Source organism: Talpa europaea (assembly GCF_964194135.1).
Source record: "Talpa europaea genome assembly, chromosome: 3".
NCBI classification, from domain to species: Eukaryota; Metazoa; Chordata; class Mammalia; order Eulipotyphla; family Talpidae; genus Talpa; species Talpa europaea.
This window is the reverse complement of record NC_140069.1, coordinates 29,052,452-29,078,077: the sequence shown is the minus strand read 5'-3', so window position 1 is coordinate 29,078,077 and position 25,626 is coordinate 29,052,452. Positions and strand designations below refer to the sequence as shown.

The window sequence follows — 25,626 nt, the reverse complement described above, 5'->3', positions numbered from 1 at the left end:
CTGTGGGTATCAAATGAACCAAAATGTACTAACTACATACAAGTCCTTAAAGACCATAATGCAACTTATTAACAGGAACATATGTTCAGTGTAAGCCACAATTGTTATGTTAAATTACTTCTTCCTTTGATACTATTCATTTGATTACAGAATTTAAGAGATTCACAAACCTTCCAATTAAAATGGTGACCTTCAGTTTGTAAGTCACTTACTGTAGTGCTTATAGTCACCTCTGATCATTTAGTCCTTACCTTTCATTATACAACACAACTACATGTAATTATGTTATTTAAATGATTCCCAGATGTAATGAAGATGATTCTATTTATGAAAAAGTTATATTGAAAACTAAGTTAACATAAGCAAATAATTAATCTGTAATTAGTATAGACTTCTAGGACAGATGAAAAATTCTGTTCTATGGGAATTTAACTAAAATACACATTTTTTAAATTAGGTGTATCTTATTTACCTTCACTTTTTTAAATGCTTCTCAAGCCATAATTTCAAAACTCCAATTTGCTAGAGATAAAATTTTCTCCAAAAATATTATGAACTTTTAAGTGTTAATCCCTTGAAATTATGCAATACCTTCCCTGAGCTACCTCCCAACATTCTACCACACACAAACCTAGATATTTATGTTTTCTAAAATAAATGCTGGCATAGGTCTCTAGCCTAAACAGTCCCTACATCTGATTTAAAAGCAAAACTTAATATGATCAATAGAGTAAACATACACAATTGCTTTTAAGACGCACATCTCCAGTAACCCAAAGCTACTGTCCAGAGGCCAAAGCTAAGGTACTCCTACTCTTTCTGATGTCCCACAACAAGGAAAAAGGATCTAAAGTAACACAAAAAACTGGATGAATTGTGTCAATTTAAAATTTAAATTTTAAATAAACTGTTCTTACTAAAGTTTGAAAGTCAAGCCAAGTGATGATAGGTCTTTCAACTTGCATTTCATTAGCATTTACTTTCTTTCTTTTTTTTTTAGTTTATTTCACTGACTCTTATTCTAAGTACAACATTTATTATTTTAAGAAAGAAGAATATGAGCTTGCCAGATTTCAATATAATACCACAGAAGTATCTTTGATATAGGAAATCTAGCACATATTCTACAAAAATATTTATTAGCTCTCTTAAGTAAGTCACTCTGCTAGGCTAACACACAAAGATGAAACACTTGCATTTAATTTTTTATCTTGTAGGGGAAATAAGGCAACTACATAATAATTATGATAGTATGTAGTAAGTTAAGTGCCATAAGAAAGTCACAGAATACTTTATATGAATCAGAGGCACAGAACCATACCTAGTCCGATGCACTATTACCCGCTTAGATGCAGGTTGATCTGAACATTTGCCATCAAAATAAATGGTGCTATAAAAGAAAGTAAGTCATAGAATGGCCGATTAGAAATTCAGAGGAAGAAAACTTTTTTTAATCGGTCGCAGGAGGAACTTCTGACAGTAACTAGACATACTTAAAACTAACCTTCCCAGAAGTTAAAAAGTGGTGATGGGTGGTATGGGTCATAGATGATATATACATAATATATATATAAATTTCCAGACTAAACACAGACCAGTAATATGCTGTGAAAGAGTAAATAGTAAACAAAACTATATCCTGAACATACAATATAACAAGAAACTCCTGAGGGTCAGTGATATTTAGAGGCACCATTTTCAATCTTTTGGGGTCAGAAATCTTTGTTTTAAAGAACCCTTTTTTTTCATTTGATGAAAATCATGAACTCTCTCCCAAGAAAAATGCCCATCAGCACAGACACTAATATTTATGTGCAATTTCAGGAAGCCTAATAACTGAATGCTCTGCCCCCAAAAAAGCATATTCTACTCTCATGAAAATCATGGTTTCCAACTTGCTGGGCTAGTATGTGTGAAAATGAAGTAAAAAATATCTGTATATCACATGGTCTGACCTTAAGTCAGAAAAGACAAAGTCCAAATGCATTTTTGCTCTCAGGAGTTCATTATTTCCATATTGTTTACAGCAGAAGGTACAGAAGTCATCTCAGTAGCCATGAGCAAGGGCTTACAAGCTTTCAGCAAATTCCCCTAGTTGGCAATAAATTCCTTTGGATACTGTATAAGGTTCCACTTTCTCCAACCATACTGGATACTCTAAAACAAAGTCAGGTGATAATGAAGCTTCTGCCTGATCCTTTCTACAGCCAAAATCTCCATAAGTGACAATGGTACATACTATTAAATAGGTACCCTCTACAAGAACTTGAACTAATTTATAGTCTCAATGTGAGGCTCACAAAGTAACTTAACAGTGCTATCAGATATTTCAACAGTATTTAATATTTTAGATGTATTGGTCATTTATATTATCTGATTTCACAACAACTCTGAAAAAAACAGATGAGAGTTCACTACAACTAACTGACAGATAACAAAAAATCGTTTCAGGATGCAGAAATTCTCAAACACCAAATCATACTACTACTATCTGTCAACAACAAAGCATTATGACATTGGAGGAATTCAGATTTCCAAAGACTAGTTCAATGATTTTTGCTCTACAAATGCAAGTTACACACCTACACTGATCAGAAAATCAATTTAATGAATTTGGACTACCGCTTATTTCTTATGAAAGAAAGAAAAGATGAGACATAACTGTGATAGAACAGAAATCAAAGTACATTTCTGTGTTTTTGTTTCAGGTATTTATGTACATGTGTGTATGTATGCCTGTGTGCATGCATATGCACATACACAATGGATCACACTGTGATGCATTTCAACTGTGGATCACAGTCAAAAAAGTCTAAAATAAAGTGCCATTTTCAATTATTAATAAACCAATTTAAACTGTCTCCTTTAAATGCTCCCAGGCAAATACAGAGTAAAACTGTCTCTGTCAGTATCCGGGTTAAAATCTTTAAAAGATGGGTTATAATGCAATTCTTTCTCAATAATTCTTACTCTAAGCAGTAGTTAATGGAAACTGCTCCAAAACTACAATTCATATTCATGTAATTTATATGTCAGTAGGAAAATGATGATTGCTTCCTCAATAGTTACCAAACTAATCATGTTTACAGAGCACTTGGCACCATGAACAGCAAGGTTTGAATATAAATTAACGGTGGGAATTTGTCTTCCCTGTGAAACCCTCAGGGGTGAAGCCAGCAGACTCAACCAAGAGAAGATGAGATGTTTATTGCGTTCGCCTTACATGTTCATCTCTTCAAGAATAATAACTCCAACTGGACAGAAGAGGTTGAAACTGTCACTGTAATAAACCTTAATCGCCAATTTAGGAGCTGGAATCCCTGGTACTCCCCTATGTAGTAGGACCACAGAGTAGAAGCACTTTAGCTTTCAAACAGAGTGAAAAACCGTATGTCCTGGAAATAGCATTGAAATTCCCCAATGACCAAATCTGCCCCATTCCTCTAGATCCTTAGCTATTTTTTGATCTGAAAGTATGATTAACAGAATGTAATCTGTTTTTTGATCAGAAAGTATGATAACAAGGTTATCACCTAAAATAAATACCAAAAAAAACAAAGGGAGGGAAAGATAGGGAAGATAGGAAATATGAAAACAGAGAAAAGCAAAGAAAAGAAAAGTAAAGGTGGGGAGGAAAGAGTATAAGCATTTGGAATAAGCACTGTGAGACAGAAGAGTCAAAGGAAGTAAAGGTAGAAGTGGGAAGAAGAGGGGGGAAAAGGGAAGAGGAGGATAAGTTCAAAGGAGAAAAACAAGTGAATACAATGACAAAATAATAAAATTTACAACTACAGGCATATGATCTTATATAATTTGTAACATACATATTAATGAGTAAAAGTTGTTACAAAGTAGCTCTTATATTTTAAACAATGGAATATATCTACACACACACACACACACACACACACACACAGAGACAAAGCTAAACAAATCTAACATTAGATTCTAGTTACACTGAACTGGAAGTCCAAAGGAACAGGAAACATGGCTATTCTATTTATCATGACAACCTCAAGTCCAACTGGTACATGATAAACATGCACTAAATATTTGTAGAAGGATATAGAAACAGAAATAAAAGAATACAGAGAAAAATTCCAGGGTACTTGTCTTCAAAAATCCAATATCCATACTTAGATGACATTTAATTTCTCTGATGCAAAATAATCAATGTACAATAGCAGATATACTCTCCAACTGTGCAATGAACAACTTCCCTGCCTCCATATTAACATATGCATTTTTTCCATTTGTCATTACTACTGATTACAAATATTTTAATTTAATAATTAAATTTTTTATTACTGATAACATGGCTATGCCCGTTGGTGGGACTGTAGACTAGTCCAGTCCCCATGGAAAACAGTATGGAGGCTACTCAAAATATTAAAAATAGATCTACCATATGATCCAGCAATTCCACTCCTAGCTATCTACACAGAGAATGCAAAAACACTAATTTGAAGAGATAGGCACTTCTTTTTTTTTTTTTTTTAAGATTTATTTATTTATTTATACAAGCACTGGGTAGTCAGAAGTGTGGAAGGGTGAGAGAATTCACCAGAGCCAGAGCCGGGAGCAGAACCGGCAGACTGTCAAAATACACTGCTGAGGGGAGCAGCAGGTGGCAGGAGAGATCTGTTGTGCCATATGGGACCCTCGCTGGTGGCCGGGGATTGAACCAGTGCTGCAGAGGATGCGGGCAGCTTCACAACCCAGCGCTCAACCGCTGCACCACCGGGGGAGGCCCAAGATAGGCACTTCTATGCTCATTGTAGCACTATTTACAAAAGCCAAATTCTGGAAGCAATGTTTATTATTTCAGATGAGTAGATTAAGAAGGTGTCAGATAGCCATATAGGTATAAATATACAGATAAAGATATATAGATATAGATATCAAAAGGACTACTATTTAGCTATTTTAAAAAGAGAACTCCTGCAATTTGTGACAACAATGCTAGAACTGGAGGGGACTGTGCCAAGCAAAATAAACAAGAAAGAGGAAAACAAATATCTGATGGTTTTGCTTATATGTAGAATACAAAGAAACAAAACAAAGAATCAGAGAAAATCAAATCAATAAAAAACCCTAGAAATTTTATTGTAAAACTGAGGCCGAAGAGAGGAGAAAAATTGGAGAGAGGGTTCAATGGATGGTGGTGGAAGATATGGGTGCCTTGGTGGTAGGTACGGCACTATAACATACACATGAGGTGTGATTATATATTTCTGAATCATATACAGCATTGTAAACCAATTTATTTTTAAAAATACGAAGGAAATTGGGGCCTCCCCAGTAGCGCAGTGGGTTGAGCGCAGCGCTGTGAAGCTGTCCGCAGCCTCTGCAGTGCCAGTTCAATTCCCAGCTGGCCAAGGAATTACCCACATGACAGGGCAGACCTCTCCTGTCTTGCCCACTGCTCCCCTCAGCAGTACTTTTGGTCTGTCTGTCTATTCTGCTCCCAGCTCTGTCTCTGGTGAATCCTCTCACCTTCTCACGACTCTGGCCTATACCCAGCTCTTGCATAAATAAAATAAATCTTTTTAAAAAAAATACGAAGGAAAAAAATCATTTAATCAGTTTTCACTCCTTAGATGACATTACTACAATTTCTTTGTCCTCATTTTTTTCCCCCAAGAAATTGAGTTGAATTAGGACTATATTTAGTTATGAAAAGATCAGTGCCCATGTGATTTAAAATGGACCAAAGCAACTGTGAGTGATTTTTATTGTTTAACAAGCTCCACAAAGAGTGAATCTTTTCCTCCTAATGTCTGTTTTAAACTTACATATACTGGGGTATTTATTGGATTTATTAAAATACTATTTTTCTCAAATATGGGTCAGGGAGAGAGTAGAGAGGCCCAGTTGAAAAAATAGTAAAGTTAAGGAAAAAGTTTCTTCAAGAAAGAAGATAACATCATCCATCAAAAGTAACTTATCTGTGTTGCAGTATCTACACACGCATAAAGACCTTTTATTGATATAAAATAACTTCTAATTTACTCTTAAACAGGGACTGTCAAGCTTTATAAAAGAGGAATGTCCTCAAAATTGCCAATTAAACATCTCCAATTGTCTTAAATCACAGTTGATGGAAATCTTCCCAAAATGTACTACAATATATGTACATCTTACTTTTAAAAAGGTAATAAACACTCAGTATTATATTGTATAGAAGTAAAATCTTAGTTTTATTTTTATTTCCTTTCATTTATTTAATGTCAAAAAATCATCTCTGCTCTCCTTAGGCTAACTGAACAGTTCTTTCCTTACCATTTTCACCATGCTGAGTAAAGGATAACTAAATGCAAAAACTTGTAAAGCAAAACTGTTAAAAAAAATTAATATGGTCTTGGTAATATTACCGGAATGAAGCACTTGGATTTGGAGGATGGGTAAGGCAGTGATGAATTTTTAGGAAAATGAAATTATTCACTCATTTCCTGATTTTTTTAAAAAATATTTCCTAAAGGATTGAAAAACACAGAAGGCTGATCTCCACAGAAATATGTGGTTTACTGAACTCAAAATTAAAATGTTTAATCCTTTATTTCTTTTTTTTTTTAAGATTTATTTATCTATTTATACAAGCACTGGGTACAGTTAGAAGCGCGGGAGGGTGAGAGAATTCACCAGAGCCAGAGCGGGGAGCAGAACAGGCAGGACTGAAGTACACTGCTGAGGAGCAGCAGGCTGCAGGAGAGGTCTACGCGCCATGTGGAACCCTCGCCCAGCAGCCAGGGATCGAACCTGCGCTGCAGAGGCTGAGGGCAGCTTTGCAACACAGCGCTCAACAGCTGCGCCACCAGGGACGCCCTAATCCTTTATTTCTTAATTGAGCAAAATAAACTCAGTGGCTTTGTATTTTTCTTTTTTTTTTTTTTAATATTTATTTATATAAGCACTGGGTACAGTCAGAAGCGTGGGAGGGTAAGAGAATTCACCAGAGCCAGAGCAGGGAGCAGAAAAGGAAGACTGAGGAAGTACACTGCTGAGGGGAACAGCGGGTGGCAGGAGAGGTCTGCGCGCCATGTGGGACCCTCGCCCTGTGGCCAGAGATCGAACTGGTGCTGCAGAGGCTGCGGGCAGCCTCGCAACCGAGCACTCAACTGCTGTGCCACAGGGGAGGCCCGGCTTTGTATTTTTCTTAAAATACAGTGGGTTTTCACAAAATTTGTTCAAATTAACATTTTGAGCAGATTTACTTCCACTTGCCATTACTCATTAAATTTAAGCTAATAGCTAGATAAAAATTTATAAGCACATTTCATTCCTCTGCCGTTTTCAAATCTATGTTTTAATGAATACTTTATTGTTGCTCTTTTCTAGACAGATAATTATTACTACCTACAACAGCAAAGACTTGGTTTGCATACTGTTTCTCTTAAAAAAAAAAAACAGAGCTATTAAAATTAACAAATTTTGTTTATCCCTTCCCATCAAACAAATCCAGTCTTTTTTTAAAACTCTATTTACTAGGAAAGTCCTCCTTAAAACATCTGTATTCCAAAAATATTCTCTTTCAGTAATGATTAAAGAAGTAACAAAGTTTGGTACTTTCCAATTTAATCATATTGAGAAGGCTAATAAACACAAGGAAAAACGTTCACCAGCTCATCTAATAACGGAGGTGCTTAGGTTAAAACCATACAACATCTCACACCTGTGAGAATGGAACAAATCGATATTAGACCATCAACAAGCGCTGGAGAGGATGCAAAGAAAGAACTCCAAAACACTGTTGGTGGATATGCACACTGGTGCAGACATCTTAGAAAGCAATCTAGATTTACCTTTAAAAAACTAAATGAAAATACAATTCCTGGGTATCAGTCCAAAGAACATGAAACCATCAACTCAAAAAACTATATGCTACAACATTTATTATATCACATTATACAACATTTATTATATATTATTATAGGACATGGAAGCAGTCTAAATGCCCAACAGAACACTAGACCAAGAAAATGTGGTATATCCATACTAAAGGAATACTATTCAACCATAAAGAAAGGTGAAATGTTTGCCATTCACAACAAAATGAAAGGGGTTCAAAGGAATTATATGTAGTAAAATAAGTCAGAATGACAGACAAATATTGGACATTTACACAGCAGACAATTCAACTAAGTAAAACCCTTACAAAAACGATTGAACATTAATAAATGAAGTAAAGTTTCTGAATCCCTGTAACATACCTGCAAGACACCCATTCACCAAAATTCAAAATTGAATCAAGGCCATAATGTAATCTATTCCACCACTGAGCTTTCTAAAAGAATGTCTACAAACAAGGACTGATGACATTTCCATCCCTCACTTCCCAACTTTTGCTGGGTACTAAATAATCTTTTTTCTCTCTCTCTTTTATTTATTTATTTATTTATTTTTTGTGGGACCCTTGCCAGCGGCCGGGGAACGAACTGGCACTGCAGAGGCTGCGGGCAGCCTCGCAGCCCAGTGCTCAACCACTGCGCCACCCAATCTTTTTTCTCTCTTAAAATACTTTTTCTTTTGTCTTCTCATCTCATCCCCCACCAAACTGTTCTAAACTTTGATAAATAAAACAGAAGAAATGTCATTAAAGTTTCACTTTTGAATATTTATCTTTTTAATAATCTGTGTAACTAAAAGGGAAACATTCATACAGTACTTGCCTTGCATACAAAAGAGCACTGACTAGAGGACAAGTATTTGTATGACTGAATTGCAAGATAAGAAGCTGGAACTTTTTGTTTCAAGGAATTCCACTTTTATGTGAAAAAATAACAGAAAAGCTACAGATTTTCAGAGTTGGTTATTTGACAGATGTTTTCTCAAAAACAAACTAAGTGAATATGTTATCTCAAGGAACTCTATTTGTTACCTACAATAAAATTTGAGCTTTCAAGGGAAATTCAAATTTTAGAAAATATATCTGCCACATGATCTTGACGGTTTCCCAACACTTATAGTCTAATTTATAAGGCCATTTACAAACATGAGCAAGGTTAAATAATGATAACATAGTAATCTAAATAACAACTTAAAACCATACTATATTTTGAGGGCCTCCCTGGTGACTCAAGGGGTTAAGCACCGCACGGTGAAGCAATACGCAGCCTCTGCAACATGAGTTCGATCCCCGGCCGGCCAGGTAGCAACCCATATGGTGAAGCAGACCTCTCCTGTCTCTCCTGCTGCTCCCCTCAGCAGTGTATTTTGGTCAGTCTGCCTTTTCTGTTCCCCACTCTGTCTCTGGCGAATCCTCTCACCCCCCCCCACCCCCTGCATCTCTGGCCTGTACCCCAGTTCTTGTATGCATAAATAAATCTTTAAAAAAAAAAAACATACTACATTTTGAAATGTATCAGACAACACTGAATAAACTGTCTGCAGAATTGTAAAGTCAAGAATTGCCTACATCCAAATTTTAGGGGGAAAAGAGAAATATACTTAGTTGATGACTTAAAAGAAAGCGCTATAGAGCAATAAAATCTGAGCTGGGACTTGAAAAATAGATAGGATTTAAACTGGTAGCAATAAGTGCCCTAGAAAGTCTGTTGACTGGCATGGCTGGCTGGTTAGATGGGTAGATTGGTAGTAGGTAGATAAAAAGAAAATAAATTTTAAAGAGAACACTATATTCAAGTATATTTTTACTGCTATGAATCTGTTCATTCAAACTGTTAAGTGATATTTTAAGATCCTGAAGATCGTGGAAGGCAAGGGTCACATATCACAATTCATTATTTGCTAAAGGGGCTACTTCAAGGTCAAATTTAATATGTTAAACTGTTAGGTTGGAAAAATAAGATTTATACAAGGAGGAAGCAGAACAATAATAATCTAAGTCCTAGTTTAAATCTCAGCTCTAGCACTTAGCTAGGTTGCCTTGGACAAGTGAATTACCCTTGCTAACTTAAACTCAAATACTTAAATACATCTGAACTATAAGTACCACAGGTAACTAACAATCAAAGATGAAATAAGAATGTGTTGCTGATTTAAGCTGACCTTATTATTTTCAAACAATTTACGTCATCTTTAGTGCTCACTTTAGCAAAAGGAATTGAAATGCACAGGGAAGATGATACATATCTGTATATGTAACTGCACTACTCAAAGAGATCTCTTTAAGTATCAGGCAAATTTTTTTAATATTTCCCATATAATACACTATTACCTATATTATTAAAATTCCGTCCACAGTAGTTTTGTAATACCATATATCATTTCAATGTATTCTTCTTCAGATCTAAAATGCAGCATTTTTTCCCTCCCATCTACTTCACACATATCTCTAGTCACTCTGACATCTTCTCTACACATATAGACACTCTTGCTTTCTCTTCCTTTCTCTGTCTTCTCCCTTCTATTCCTAGATCCTTTACTTCTTGAGGTAGCTACAGCCACTAGAGGGCAATAAATTTACAGAGATAAATTTACTTATCTAAGATGAACTGAGATTCGCATATTAATAAGCCTAAAATCTGTATCAACACAAAATCTAAAGCACAAGCAATTACAGTTGAATATTTGAGGTCTGTTAATACTTCAAACTCAAAAATTATCCTGAAAAAGGAGTTCAAAGAAAGTGTATATTTATGTTCAAAAAAGGAATTCAATTTTCTCACTAAGCACAAACTAAAGAAATAAGAGTAGTTCATGTACAGGTACACAGCAGTATTAGAAATGAGGAATTTTTAAATATTAGTCTCAGACCAGAGAAAAAAAGGGGGAGAAACATAAACATGGGAAAGCAGAATTTGCAGGGTGGGAAGAATCAATTTTTTCCAATGCCTCCCCTGCCACATTGAGAAAATAATGAACTGAAAGAAGAATGTAGATTAACTGACCTTTTCTTTTATTGAAAGCATGGGCAAATTTTTTAGGTATGTTTTTGAAGGAGGAAAGCACAAAGAAATATATCCTTTACTTCTTTTCCTTCCAATTAAGGTTGGGAATACGGGAGGAAAAGTTATCAGTGATGAATCTTTAAAAGATAATTTTATTATTTTTTGCACAGAACCTAAATTCAAGTGAATTTATTTAATTTATATTTACTTACATTTACATGACAAAACTATAACACAACATCATACTTTTAGCAAGCTATCATTTTCTTACCCGCATTGGATGTATATCAGCATAGGGAGGTTTTCCTTCGGCCATTTCTATAGAAGTAATGCCAAGGGACCAGATGTCTGCCACACAGTTATAGCCAATTTCTTGAATTACCTCAGGAGCCATCCAAAATGGAGTTCCTATCACAGTATTGCGTTTTGCCATGGTATCCTGTAAAAACATAAATAGAAAGCTATAAATACACAAAAATTTAAGAAATCTGTTTGTCAACATACTCTAAACTACTTTGTTAAAGTCTCAAATACTTCAGAGTATATCTAAAATTCACTATTTTCTCAAAATTTCAGCTAGTTATGACATATTTAAGAATTCTGAATTATGAAATAGTCAAGAGTTCACAATTTACTTTATCAACTACCTTGATTAAAGACAATCATTATAGGCAGTACTATAATAATAAAGGCTACAAAATTTAGTCAATATAGCTTTCCTTTTAGAACATTTAAGCATTTTGATAAAACATATTTTCAGATTTAATCAGTGTCTCTTACATTTTAAATAAAAATAATAAATACTCAAAATTATGGCTCCATCTCTGCAAGAACAATAAAGTTACTTGATTCTTCATATAAGCCCAAAGTGATTCCAAATTTACTGTACTTACTGTTAACTGACCAGCCACTCCAAAATCTGCCAATTTTGCATGTCCTTCTGTATTGAGGAGAATATTTCCAGCTTTTATATCTCTGTGTATTTTTCTCATAAAGTGTAAGTATTCTAGTCCTTTCAAAGTTGATTTCAGAATAGTTGCAATTTCATCTTCTGTCAGCTGAAAAGAAATATTTTTTCTTTTTTATTTAGGTAATAATTGACACAAAGCTATAGGTGATTTAGAGGTATAGGATCATACATTTCAAGTGTATATTATCACATCCCAACATGAAGACACTCTTAGTCCTCTACCATAGTCCATCATGCCCCTTCCCTACTCTGCTCTCCCCTTTTTATCACCCCCTGTGTAGCCTCAATTCTACCATCCTATTTCTAGGGTTTGCGGTTTGTTATTGTTTTGGTTCTATCAGACCCTTTGGTTTCTTTCTCTATATTCCACATAGAAGTGGCACCATCCAATATATGTCTTGGAAAGAAATACTTTAAAGACTAGATTGAAATACCATGTTAGATAAACTCTTCCAAGAAATCTAACAAGCACATCTTTCTAGTGACTACTAAAGCTCAAAGAAAAGACTAACAGGTAAAGAACCAAGAAACTCTTCCCCCCCCCCCCAAATATGCTTTATCACACTTTACTTATGAAAGAAAATGTCATCATTAAATTTTTTCTTTCTTTAAAAATATCAATGTCCTTCCTAAAGCACATCATACCCCATATAAAATGACCCTAATAAGCCACAATTTCCATACCTAACACTGAGGTGGCAAAGCATATAAAAAAGTAAACTCTTAATTGTGCTGCCTTCAATTGCTGATGAAAATTAAAACCAACAGTTTTACACAAAGGAAACAAAACAAGGGTTGCTGCAAGAATTTCCTGCAAGAAGCACTTACACAAGTACTACTGCTCCTGCTTCCTCCCAGGTGATTCCCACCCAAGACCTGGATTGCTGACCCATACCTCAATGAAAACTCAAAAATTATAAAGTCAGAATGACGAAGAAGATGGAAACACAAACAAAGGCTGTCAGGGGAAGGACAGAGAGGAAGAGTTAGGAGAAAAAAGACCGAGGAGGAGAGGAGAAGAAAAGGAAGAACTCTAAGTAGTGATGCAGAGCTACTAGATATTTACATGCAAAAAAATGAACTTACCTATCTCACAGCATATATTAAGATTTACTCAAAATGGATCAACAACCTAAATATGAGTTAAAAACTAAAGAGACTTATGAGAAAATATAACCTTGGATTTGGAAAGAGATCTTTAAATATAGTCATGCACTGCTTAACAATTTTGTCAGTGACGATTACATACACAACAGTGGCCCTCAGTAGGATACACCATATACCCTAGGTGTGCTGTAACACTTAAGTTTGTTTAATTATACTCTAAATAGTTCACACATGATAAAATCACCTAACAATACATTTCTCAGAACATATCCCCATTGTTAAGTGATGTGTGCCCATACATTAAAGGTACAAGCAACTAGAGAAAAAGTTAACTTCATCAAAATTACAAACTTTTGTGCACTAAAGGACATTATTAAGACAGTGAAAAGAAAACCCACACAGAATGGGAGAAAATATATGTGAATCATACATCTAATTAAGGCCAAATATCCAGAATATATATGGAGCTCCTTCAACTCAACAAAAAGACAATCCAATCTAATTTAAACATAGGTAAGGAACTTGAATAGAGATTCCTGCAAATAAGAAATATAAATGACAACTCATGAAGAGAAATGTTCACCACAGCACTGTTAAGTCAATAGGGAATGCATACCAAGCCACACTGCAGAATCACTTCACACCACTAAAGTGGTTATTATGAAAAAATAAAAAAGAAGTGTTGGAAAGAACACAAAGCAACTAAAACTCTGAACATTGCTGGAGGAAGCGTAAAATAAACAGTGACTGTGGAAAACAATATTTAACTCCTCAAAAAGTTAAAGGGGAAAAAAAGTTAAACACAAAATAATCACATAATTAGGTAATTCACTCCTAGGCATACATTCAAAAGAATTGAGAGTTGGTACTCAAATATGTGCCTCACCTAATGTATCTATTGGACAATACTGTGCAAGAGAGGTTCCATGAGGGCAGGGACCTTTGTTTTATTCACAGATGTACCTGTGATGTTGGAAGCATAACAGACATACAATTAGCACTCATAAATAATGAATAAATGGGTACAGACATATTTACCAAATAAAGGAGATACCATATCTGATGTTTCCAATCTATCCAAATTAGTGGTTTACAGCCAAACAGGGGGAGCAGGAGGCAGAAGTGTTCTACAATGTCACATCACTTTAGAAGGTGCGCAAGGTGGTGGCCCTGTTGTATGTGCCTGGATTTTCTTTCCTTTCCCCTAACCCCTCTCCTATACAGAAATGAATGGATTTGGGGTGTTAAAAATGCAGGACCATGGAAAAAAAAGAAGGGAATGGAGGCATCACACTTCCAGATTTCAAACTATACTACAAAGTCATAATAATCAAAACTGCATGGTATTGGAACAAAAACAGACACATGGACCAATGGAACCAAATAGAAAATTCAGAAATAAGCCCACAGATTTACGGTCAACTCACCTTTGACAAAGGAGCAAAGAATATGCACTGGAGCAAAGAAAGTCTGTTCAATAAATGGTTCTGTGAAAACTGGGTTGCTACATGCAAAAGAATGAAGCTTGACTACTACCTTACATCATACACAAAAACCAACTCAAAATGGATTAAAGAACTAGATATAAGACCTGAAACCATAAACTACATAGAAGGAAATGTAGGCAAAACACTATCTGACATGTACCTCAAAAACATCTTTACAGACACATCACCCAAAGCAGTGACAGTAAAGGCAAAGATAAACAGCTGGGACTATATCAAATTAAAGAGCTTCTGCACAGCAAAAGTGACAATAACCAGGGCCTCCCCGGTGGCGCAGCGGTTGAGCGCTGGGTTGTGAAGCTGCCTGCGACCTCTGCGGCGCAGGTTCAATCCCCAGCTGCTCCCCAGCCACCGGAGGAGGGTCCCACATGGCGCACAGACCTCTCCTGCCGCCCACTGCTCCCCTCAGCAGTGTACTTCGGTCCTTCTGCCTGCTCTGCTCCCAGCTCTGGCTCTGGTGAATTCTCTCACCCTCCTGCGCTTCTGACTGTACCCAGTGCTTGAATAAATAAATAAATCTTTAAAAAAAAAAAAGTGACAATAACCAAAACAAAGAGAAACCTCACCGACTGGGAGAAAACTTTTGCACACAACACCAATGATAAAGGACTGATCACAAAAATCTACAAAGAGCTGATGAGACTCAAAGAAAATAATCCAGTCAAAAAATGGGCAGAAGAGCTAAAAAGAAACTTCTCCAAAGAGGAAAAGCAAATGGCCAATGGGCATATGAAAAAATGTTCAACATCACTTAAAATCAGGGAAGTGCAAATCAAAACTACAATGAGATACCATCTTACACCAGTGAGAATGGCACATATTAAAAAAACTAGCAACAACAAATGTTGGCGAGGATGCAGAGAAAAAGGAGCTCTCCTGCACTGCTGGCTGGAGTGCAAACTGATGCAAACACTATGGAGAACTGTGTGGAGATTCCTAAACCTACTAAAGATAGAGCTTCCATATGATCCAGCAATTCCACTCCTAGGTATTTACCCAAAGGACACAGAAACATTAATTCCAAAGGGCACCTGCACCCCTATGTTTATAGCAGCACTATTTACAATAGCTAAGCTATGGAAACAACCCAAATGCCTAAAAATAGCTGACTGGATAAAGAAGATGTGGTATATATACACAATGGAATATTACTCAGCAACCAAAAAAGATAAATTCATGCAATTTGCAGCAACATGGATGGAGCTGGAAGGAATCATACTCAGCAAAATAAGCCAGAAAGAAAAGAAAAATATGGATGGTCTCACTTATAGCAAGAATTTAGAAAACCTAAATAAGGGACCAGGAAAAAGACTAAGTTTAATAAAGAAAAAATCAAAATCAACAAGCAACTATAAACCAGAGACACACTACAAGGGGAGGCGGGATGCAGTGAGAGGAAGGATTAGGGTCAAAATAAGGGGGGGTGCAATTGTCTGGGGAATATAACAAAAATGAAAATGCATACATTGTGCAAAAATGAAAAATGATGTAAGAATTATATAAAATAAAATATTAAAACAAAAAAATAAAAAGGGAAAGAAATGCAGGAACAGTTCATTAAATGTGTCATTTTTAATTGCATACACTGATGACTTTTTCACTTACCTAGACTTCAGTTTTTATCCTGTTAAAATTACATTATTTCCAATAACAGTAACTCATCCTTCATTAACTCGTGGCTTTGTATCTCTGTTCCTATATGTCCTATATTTCAGAGGTATATCAGAGGAAGGTCAGGACTGAACAGACCTACTACATTTCAAGGGCTCAGGATCTGTCTGATTGCCTTGTTTTAAGGCATCTGCCAAAGACAAACCCACACAGTCACCTAAAAGATGTGCCAGAGAGATTATACTCTCTGATATTCATGAACTCTCTGGCTTTGGTAGATGATTTCAAAGGTTCATTCCAACTCTATGACTCCACACAAACTACATATTACTATAAGTTTGTAATATTGTAAAGTAGCTCAAACAATTAACTGAAGAATAAAAATATAACAGTTATGAAACAGCACTCAGTATGGCCCATTTTCCTTTCATTAAAATGAAATAAATTCTGAAGAGTGATGGACAAAATTTCAGCCTTATTAAGTACCATCAAGCAGGTAAACACCAGCAAATTTGAGGAATATATGCTTAGTTGGTATCATATAAATGTCAATGATATCTCAATTTGCTGAGATGCCAGAATTGATCCAAGTTATAGTCCCTTCAGAATGGCCCCCAGGTGATCTGGGGCTAGCCTCTGGAGGAGCAGGAAACCGTCCTCTTGTTCTCTCTTCTCATTCATGTAACCATCTTTCCTCTTTACAATTACCCTTATTTGGTAACTTTTTGGATAAGTATTTTTGAAGCCAGCATTTCTCTTTATATTTTTTTAAGGAATGTCTTGCTTTGGGGGGATGTAGGGAAGGAGAGGAAAGAGTAATTAAACCTGGATAATAATCTTCTGGTTAGTTGAGGTTTTAGAGAGTTTTTGCTTTGTGGAGGGATTTTTTTTTAATGTAATAAAATTTTAGTTAGAAAAAATTAAATATCAATGATATCAAATGAACTTTGAGCAAGTATCAATGTCAACATTTAATCATCCTACAAGTATTTTATGTCAGTAATGGAGAAGAATGAGAAAGGAAGGAGTTGGGAATTTTCTTTCATGGATACTACATGGTAAGCCTTGCCCTAAAAGTTTATTTTGTGTCCTCTGGAAATGTATTGACCATTTTTTAAGAAGGAAGGTTGGGTGGAGGAGTGGAAAAAAGGAGGGAAGAAGGGAGGAGTCATTTTCATAAATAGAGTTTTATTGTCAAACAACTTTTAAATGATTTAACAAATTTCATATACATAAAATACAGTTAACAAAAGTGACTAGATTTCTATTTGGCAACAGAGAGAATTACTTATTCCCTTACATAAAATTTAGAGTTGTATTCTATAACTATTTGATATAATTCTCTCTCTATGCTTATGAATATATACAAATCATATTGAACACATATAAAGTAGGATACAGCAATATATATTTCTACATATGTATAGATTATAGTATTACAGAGAGAAATACAGCTCTCTATATAGCCACAGATATATTTCTCTAAATATTTTATATAATATTTCTATAATTAAGATTTTTCATCAGTTCAGATAGATCTGTAGCCAGGATCTGCTTCAATAGTCAGGTTATACTGAAAACACTTAGAGAAAAAAAAAAACATAAGCAAGAGATATGCTTTATATAGGAGGAGGTGACATAAAAGTTCAACCCTACAATGGGAATTCATATCAATTCTCAAAACACAGTCACAATTTTTTGAGTGGCATCTGTCAAGAATCCTTTCCCATAATAAATTTTATCAACAAATTGCTCCATTTATGAATTTAATTATTCTCTTCAATACATTATGAGCTTAATTTTATTTGTCACGATACAAATGGGGCAAAGTCATTTTTAAATCATTTGAATTACATTTTGTAGGGTTTTTTTTTTTTTAAGAGGATAGGAGATTAATAAACCATGAATGAAATACTCAGTAATCAAGGATGGAAATAAGGCTTTTATAGCTGAGCTAATACATTAAAAGACGGAAGTCTACATCTGGTTTCAATACTGGTATGAATTCACTGGCAAATTTTAAAAGAATCTCATTGTACAAAAACAGAAAGATGGTTTTGATAGGTTTTAGTCCTCTGGTTACTTTTGTTTCTAAAGTCATATGATTAGTATAATAATATGATACATTTAATATGTTACTGTGTGTATGGTTTTGATAAAAATGTACCCACCAAATTGTCTCAAGGGCACATGCACAAGCTGTTTTAAAATATACACACTACCTTAATGTTTTTTGTCAGTAAAACCAAATTCAAGTGAGTTTGGGTAAGTTCATACAAAATAAAGAATTTAATTTTCTGAAAATGAATTTTTGACAATCTTAGCTAACCTCAACCTTTGGACATAATTATTTATGTAAGGGAAATAATGTATCAGTTCTACACTTAGTACGTATTATATATTAAGGATACAAAAAAATAAGACATAATTCCTTCTTTCAAGTGCTATACTCAGATACACAGATAACTGTAGATGTTTTATTATAAAACTTTTTCAGCTTTCAAACTCTTGAAAATCGTTGGATCAAAACTCACTGATATAACCCTAGTCTTTTAAAGACTGGATCAAATTTGGTCTCTTTCAAGAAATCACGCTTTATTTCCCGAGTCAGGGTTTACCTAGGCAGGGAAAATAATAATTTTATTGAGTCGTTACTATGCCAGTTGCATTACAGGTATCATTTTACATAATATCCAAACACAACCATAGATGGTAGACACAAGAATTTACTGAGAGGCTGTTATACCATCCCTGCCACGGAGCTCAAAATTTAGTGGGAAGGAAAGGGCACAGGAAGAAAAATTACAATACTAAGTAATACCTGTAAGAGCAGTATTGGGTAACAGTTTCTAATGCTGATTATGCATTAGAACCAGTAATTTAAAAAAAAAAAATCCAAATCACAAGGCCATGAACAATCCTACCAGTCTTGACATTATTATATTAGCACATTATTCTTCACATAACAGTTCACTTCTGATCTGTCTTTTATACAACCAACAAGTTTTGTCAGGTGACCAAAAAGAGGAAGAAATACTAGTCATGTACAAAGGCAATGGACATAAAAATATATGAAGTCTCGTACTAGTGAATGGTTCTTTGTGTTGAACACAAAATGTGCAAAATAAACTGTAAAAATATCTTAAGACCAAATTTTGCTTTATACATACTTAAAAAAATTTAAGTGGAAAGATGATGATGTGATCATATTTGAACTTTCAGAAAGACACTCTGACAGACTCCAGCAGACAATACAAGTAGGAAAACCAGTGTGAAAAATAATTAGAAATTTGTATTATAGAACAGCAGTAGCTGTAGTTAATAAGTATGTAACTTAAGATTCCAATTTGCTTAAGATTCCAATGGAGACTTCTGATGTAAAATTAATAATGAATATCTCAAGTAAAATGAAACAAAATTATGGAAGATGAGGAATAGTCAGCGCATATAATGAAGCTGAAAGCAAAATCCATTCTTCTTTCATAATTCAAACTAATATGGCCTCAGCCTGAAAAAAAAAAATCACAAGGCCATATAGGATCCTCTTAACCAAAAAAAAAAAAAAAAAAAACCCCACAAAATAAATGTATTCTATATAACACAGTAATTTCATATCTTATAATGTAACCACTGACCATAACAACACAAGTATGCCAATACATACATACAAATGTGTCCTATATTTTTATTTATAACAACAAAAAACTAAAAAGTGAAAACTCATTTTATCCAGTATACTAAAAAAATACCTTTGTTACATACACACAGACCTATATATATTGGTATGGGAAGGTTTCTGAGATATATCAGTTTTTAAAAAGGCAAGGGGACAGAACCCCACATATAGTATGAATCCCACAGTAAAAGAACCCACAGTAAACTACTGACATTTCCCTAGAGGAAGCAATACTGAAAGCAGAGTGGCAAGGCACTGACTTCCTCTTCTGGACTATTTGGAACTTTTACAATGTGCTCATAGTATTTTTTCCCCTAAATTTAATTAATTAAAAGAGGGGGGGGGCTTACACCCTAGTTAAAAGTATAGAAAATTGTGCACTACAATTTTCAAAGGTCTCCATCTAAAATTAGTAAAATTAGAAACACGCCACCTAAGGATCTAAACTTCCATTTTCGGACCAAAGAAGAAGGCAGGAACAGCTATACTTATATCAGATGAAACAGACTTCAAATTAAAAAAAGTAAAAAGAGACATAGATGGACACTACATTATGACCCAGGGGACAATACATCAAGAAGACATAACACTCATCAACATATACTCACGAAATGAAGGAGCACCAAATATATTAGACAGTTATTATCAGCTATCAAAATGGACATCAAGAAAATACATATATAGTGGGAGACTTCAACACTCCACTCTCACCAATGGACAGATCAACAAGACAAAAAAATAAACAAAGACACTAGAGCCCTAAATAAAGACAAAGAACTCTTGGACTTAACAGACATTTATAGGACACTGCACCCAAAAAAATCCGAGTAAGCATTTTTCTCAAGCGCACACAGATCATTCTCCAGAATCGATCACATATTGGGCCACAAGACAAACATCAACAGATACATGAAGATCAAAATCATTCCAACTATCTTCTCAGATCATAAAGGCATCAAGCTAGAAATAAATCATGAAAAGAAAACAAGGAACCCTCCCATTTCATCGAGACTGAAATCCACACTACTGGAAAACCACTGAACTAATAAGGAGATCAAAGAAGAAATTAAAAAATATTTTGAGTTGAATGACAAGGAGGACACCACTTTCCAGAATGTATGGGATGCAGCAAAATCATTAATAAGAGGAAAATACATAGCAATATAGGCTCACATCAAGAAATGAGAAAGAACTCAAAGAAACAACCTAATCTCACATCTCAAAGAGCTAGAAAAAGAACAACAACAAAAAAAAAAAACCCTAAAGCCAGTAGAAAAAAGGAAATAATAAAAATTAAAGCAGAAATAAATGAAATAGAAATTAAAAAAAAAATCCAAAAGATCAATGAAACCAAAAGTTGGTTTTTTGAAAAATAAACAAAATAGACAAACCTCTAGCCAGACTCACAAAGAAAAATGGGAGAAAACACATAAATAGGATTATAAATGAAAGAGGAGAAGTCACAACAGACTCAGTAGAAATCAAAAGAATAATCAGAGATTACTGTGAACACTTACATGCATAAACAAATTCAACAACCTAGATGAGATGGACAAAGTCCTAGAACGATATACTCATCCAAAGCTGGACAAAGAAGAAATAGAATACCTAAACAGACCAATTACAAACAGTGAAATTGAAGCAGTAATCAAAACACTCCCCAAAAACAAAAGCCCAGGTCCAGATGGTTTCACAAATGAATTCTACCAAACATTCAGCAGTGAATTACTGCCCATCCCACACAAACTCTTTCAAAAAACTGAAAAAGAAGAAATACTACCAATACATTCTACGAAGCCAACATTACACTAATACCAAAACCAAACAAAGACAGCACAAAAAAACAAAATTACAGGCCAATCTCCCTAATGAACACTCATGCAAAAATCCTCAACAAAATCCCTGCCAACAGAATCCAACAATGCATCAAAGGTTAATACACCACGATCAAGTGGGATTCATTCCAATGCACAAGGATGGTTCAACATACGAAAATCCATCAGTGTAATCCAACACATCAACAAAAAGAAAAATAAAAAACATATGATCACACCAATAGATGCTGCGAAAGCATTCAACAAAGTCCAACATCCATTTATCATGAAGGCCCTTGAAATTCTCAGGATAGAAGGAACATACCTTAACATGATAAAAGCCATATACGACAAACCTACCACCAATATTATTCTCAATGGCGAAAAGCTGAAGGTCTTTCCTTTAAGATCAGGAACAAGACAAGGCTGTCCTCTCTCACCACTGCTCTTCAATATAATACTGGAGGTCCTAGCCAGGGCAATAAGACAAGGAATCCAGATAGGGAAAGAAGAAGTAAAGCTATCACTATTTGCAGACGGTATGATAATATACATAGAGAACCCTAAAAACTCTGCAGAAAAACTACTCAAAATAATCAACCAGTTCAGTAAAGTAGCAGGATACAAAATCAACACACAAAAATCAGTAGCCTTCCTATACACAACCAATCTGAAGAAGAAGAAATCAAGAAAACCATCCCTTTTATAACTGAAACAAAAAAAAAATCAAATACTGCGGAATAAACCTAGCAAAAGAGGTGAAAGACCTATACAAAGAAAATTATAAAACACTGTTAAAAGAAATAGAAGAAGACACAAAGAAATGGAAAGAAATCCCCTGCTCACGGATCTGAAGAATTAACATTATTAAAATGTCCATCCTACCAAAAACAATATACAGATGCAACACTATTCCTATAAAAATCTCAATGACATTCTTCAAAGAAATAGAACAAATACTGATGAAATTCATATGGAATCACAAAGAACCACGAATAGCCAAAGCCCTACTGATGAAAACAGAGGAGAAAGGAGGTATCACACTTCCAAACTTCAAGCTATACTATAAAGCCATAATAATTAAAACAGTTTGGTACTGGAACAAAAACAGACACACAGACCAATGGAACCAAATAGAGAGCCCAGAAATAAAACCATACTTATATGGACAACTGATCTTTGACAAAGAAGCAAAGACTATTCAATGGAACACAAACAGTATGTTCAATAAATGGTGCTGGGAAAACTGGACCACTACATGCAAAACAATGAAACCAGACCACTACCTTTCACTGTGCACAAAAATCAACTCAACATGGATAAAAGAACTGGACATAAGACCTGAAACCATAAAATATATAGAAGAAAATATAGGTGAAACACTACAAGACACACATTGCAATAACATCTTTAAAGACTCATCACCCAAAGGAAAGAAAGTCAAGGAAAAGATAAACACCTGGGATTACATCAAACTGAAAAGCTTCTGCACAGCAAAACAGACATTAACCAAAACAGAGAGACACCTCACTGATTGGGAAAAAAATCTTTGCACTCCAGTCAACTGATAAGGAAGTGATCACAAAGATAAACAAAGAACTCACAGGAGTCAACAAAAACAAAATAAATAATCCAGTTAAGAAATGGGCAGAACTTAAAAGACATTTCTCCAAAGAGGAAATGCAAATGGCCAACAAATGTTCTACATCCCTTATCATCAGGGAAATGCAAATCAAAACCACATTGAGATACCACCTTATACCAGTAAGAATGGCACTTATCAAAAAAACAAGCAACAACAAATGCTGGTGAGGATGTGGTGAAAAAGCAAGTCTCCTATATTGCAGGTGGGAATGCAAACTATTCCAACCACTATGGAAAGCTGTCTGGAGGTTCCTCAGTCTACTAAAAATGGAGCTACCATATGACCTGGCAATTCCACTCCTAGGTATCTACCCAAAGGACACAAAAACACTGATTCAAAAGAATACCTGTACACCTATGTTTATTGCAGCACTATTTACAATAGGGAAAACGTGGAAACAATCCAAATGCCCCAAAATAGATGACTGGATCAAGAAGATGTGGCATATATACACAATGGAATATTATTCGGCAATCAAAAAAGATAAACTCATGCCACTCACAGCAATGTGGATGGAACTAGAAGGAATTATGCTCAGTGAAATAAGCCAGAAGGAAAAAGAAAAATATCAAATGCTTTCACTTATAGCAGGAATATAGGGGAACCAAATAAGATATCAGTGTAAAAAAATAATAACAACACAAAACACAACAAAGCAAAAACAGACAATTATAAATCAGAGACATACTGCAGGGGAGGAGGCGGGAGAGGGATCAGAGGGCAGGAGGAAGGAGCACAGGGGACTGAGGTGATAGTGCACAGGTGCACTGGTGAAGGAAACTCTATGGGGCCTACACCTGAGGGGGTGGGGGGAAGCAAATATTGTCTAAAAATGAATAATGATGTAAAAAATATATATATAAAAATTAAAGTTCCATTTTCTCTAATATTAGCATACATTTCCTAATATTAAAAAAAAACTTTGCTAGATAAGACACAACAATCTTTAATGTTTCTCTTATACCAAAGAATATTCACTACTTTAACAAAATACCATAAAATTCTTAGTAAATTAAAAATTAAAAACCAAATTTTAAGTTTTTGCTTTAACATAATAAAATAGCAAAATCCTGTAAGTAGAATTTTACAGGTTGCAAAATGCTCTGACACTCATCATCTTTGTTCTTCACAAGAAAACAGTGAGGAATGTAAAGCAAGTAATACAATATTAGGTCCATTTTAGGATTAGATATTTTAAGTTAAGAGGAGCTACACAATGACCCAGAGTCATGGAGCAAGTAAGTAACAACCTGGAAACTGAGGCTGGGGCTTTTGGCTTCACATCCAGAAGTCTTTCTACTAAACCATATCATTCCAAATAATCACTGTCACAGAATGCAAATGGTCAGTTACAAGACAGGAAGAGAGGGCTTATAGTAGATCTGGCAATGGCAGGCAGTCTTCAAGAAGAGGAATACACAATATTAAAATAAAGCGTATAAAGGTGGGCCTGACTGATGAAAGGGAGTAGAACTGGGAGAAATGCCAAAACAAATAGCAACAAAGGTGAAGACTGGGCAGCCACCAATAATGAAAGCCAAGGAAATACCTCTGTAAGTTTAATTTACTTAGCTAAGGTAGAAGAGAAAGTCTATTTGAGGGACTATATTGTAATTAGGAAAAATCAAAGAGAAAAGTGCTTATAATCCAATCAAAAGATGTATAAAAGAAGTAAAGGAGCATGATGTATATGATGTATAATCAGAGATTAAGATGTGGCACATGACTGCTATTGAAAAATTCTCAGGGTCTAATTCTACAGTGCATGGTCATGTTAATGCTGTGGCTTGGAACTTTAAGAGGCAAGTATGAAATATACTTCCAACTCAATCTTACTCTACACGAGACAACAAATAAGAAGCACAAAGAATTCTTTCCACACAAAAGGACTAGTTCTCCTCAGATTCCAGAACTCATTCTTCTCACTGAACATTAGTAATTAGGGTGAGAAAAATCCCAAACACCAGAACTACTATAAGAATCGGGCAACCCTGGTATAAAGGGAATCACTGGTCTTCAACCTTTACTAACAGACTTTCCAAGAGAATTGTTACAGCAAATATTTACAACTGACAAAGCAGAACAGGCACTACATGAAACAACAACCATAACTGTTGAAAAAGGGTTGAGTAGCCAACAGTTTTGACTCCTAATGACACTAAAATAACTCTTCTGAAGTTTAACATTCATTTTGTAAGCTATTTTAGAAGGGACTTCTTTGATTTTTTTATCCCTGATATAACCTATTTTGATTTGGTTTTACATAATAAATACAGAAATACCTATTATTTATTGCCATTCTTACATCCCCTTCTCCTGCTCACATATTCTGATTTTCCTTTAAGAAATCATTACTTCCCTATGCTCAAACCATGTATTTCTAACAATCAACTCCATCCTAGTTTCTGGTTGGACACATGACCTAGGTCTAAGTCAACTACCTCATGA

The 25,626-nt window shown here is 34.9% G+C and overlaps 1 protein-coding gene across 1 annotated transcript in view; it reads right to left on the bottom strand.

Moving 5' to 3' along the window:
- Positions 1-25,626, bottom strand: part of STK3 (serine/threonine kinase 3) — a gene marked incomplete at its 5' end in the record, with an annotated part of 334,603 nt that overhangs the window by 174,201 nt on the left and 134,776 nt on the right. Inside the window, 2 exon segments of the mRNA XM_084230531.1 lie at positions 11,122-11,289; positions 11,744-11,908. Of these exon segments, the coding sequence (XP_084086657.1) occupies positions 11,122-11,289; positions 11,744-11,908 (333 nt within the window).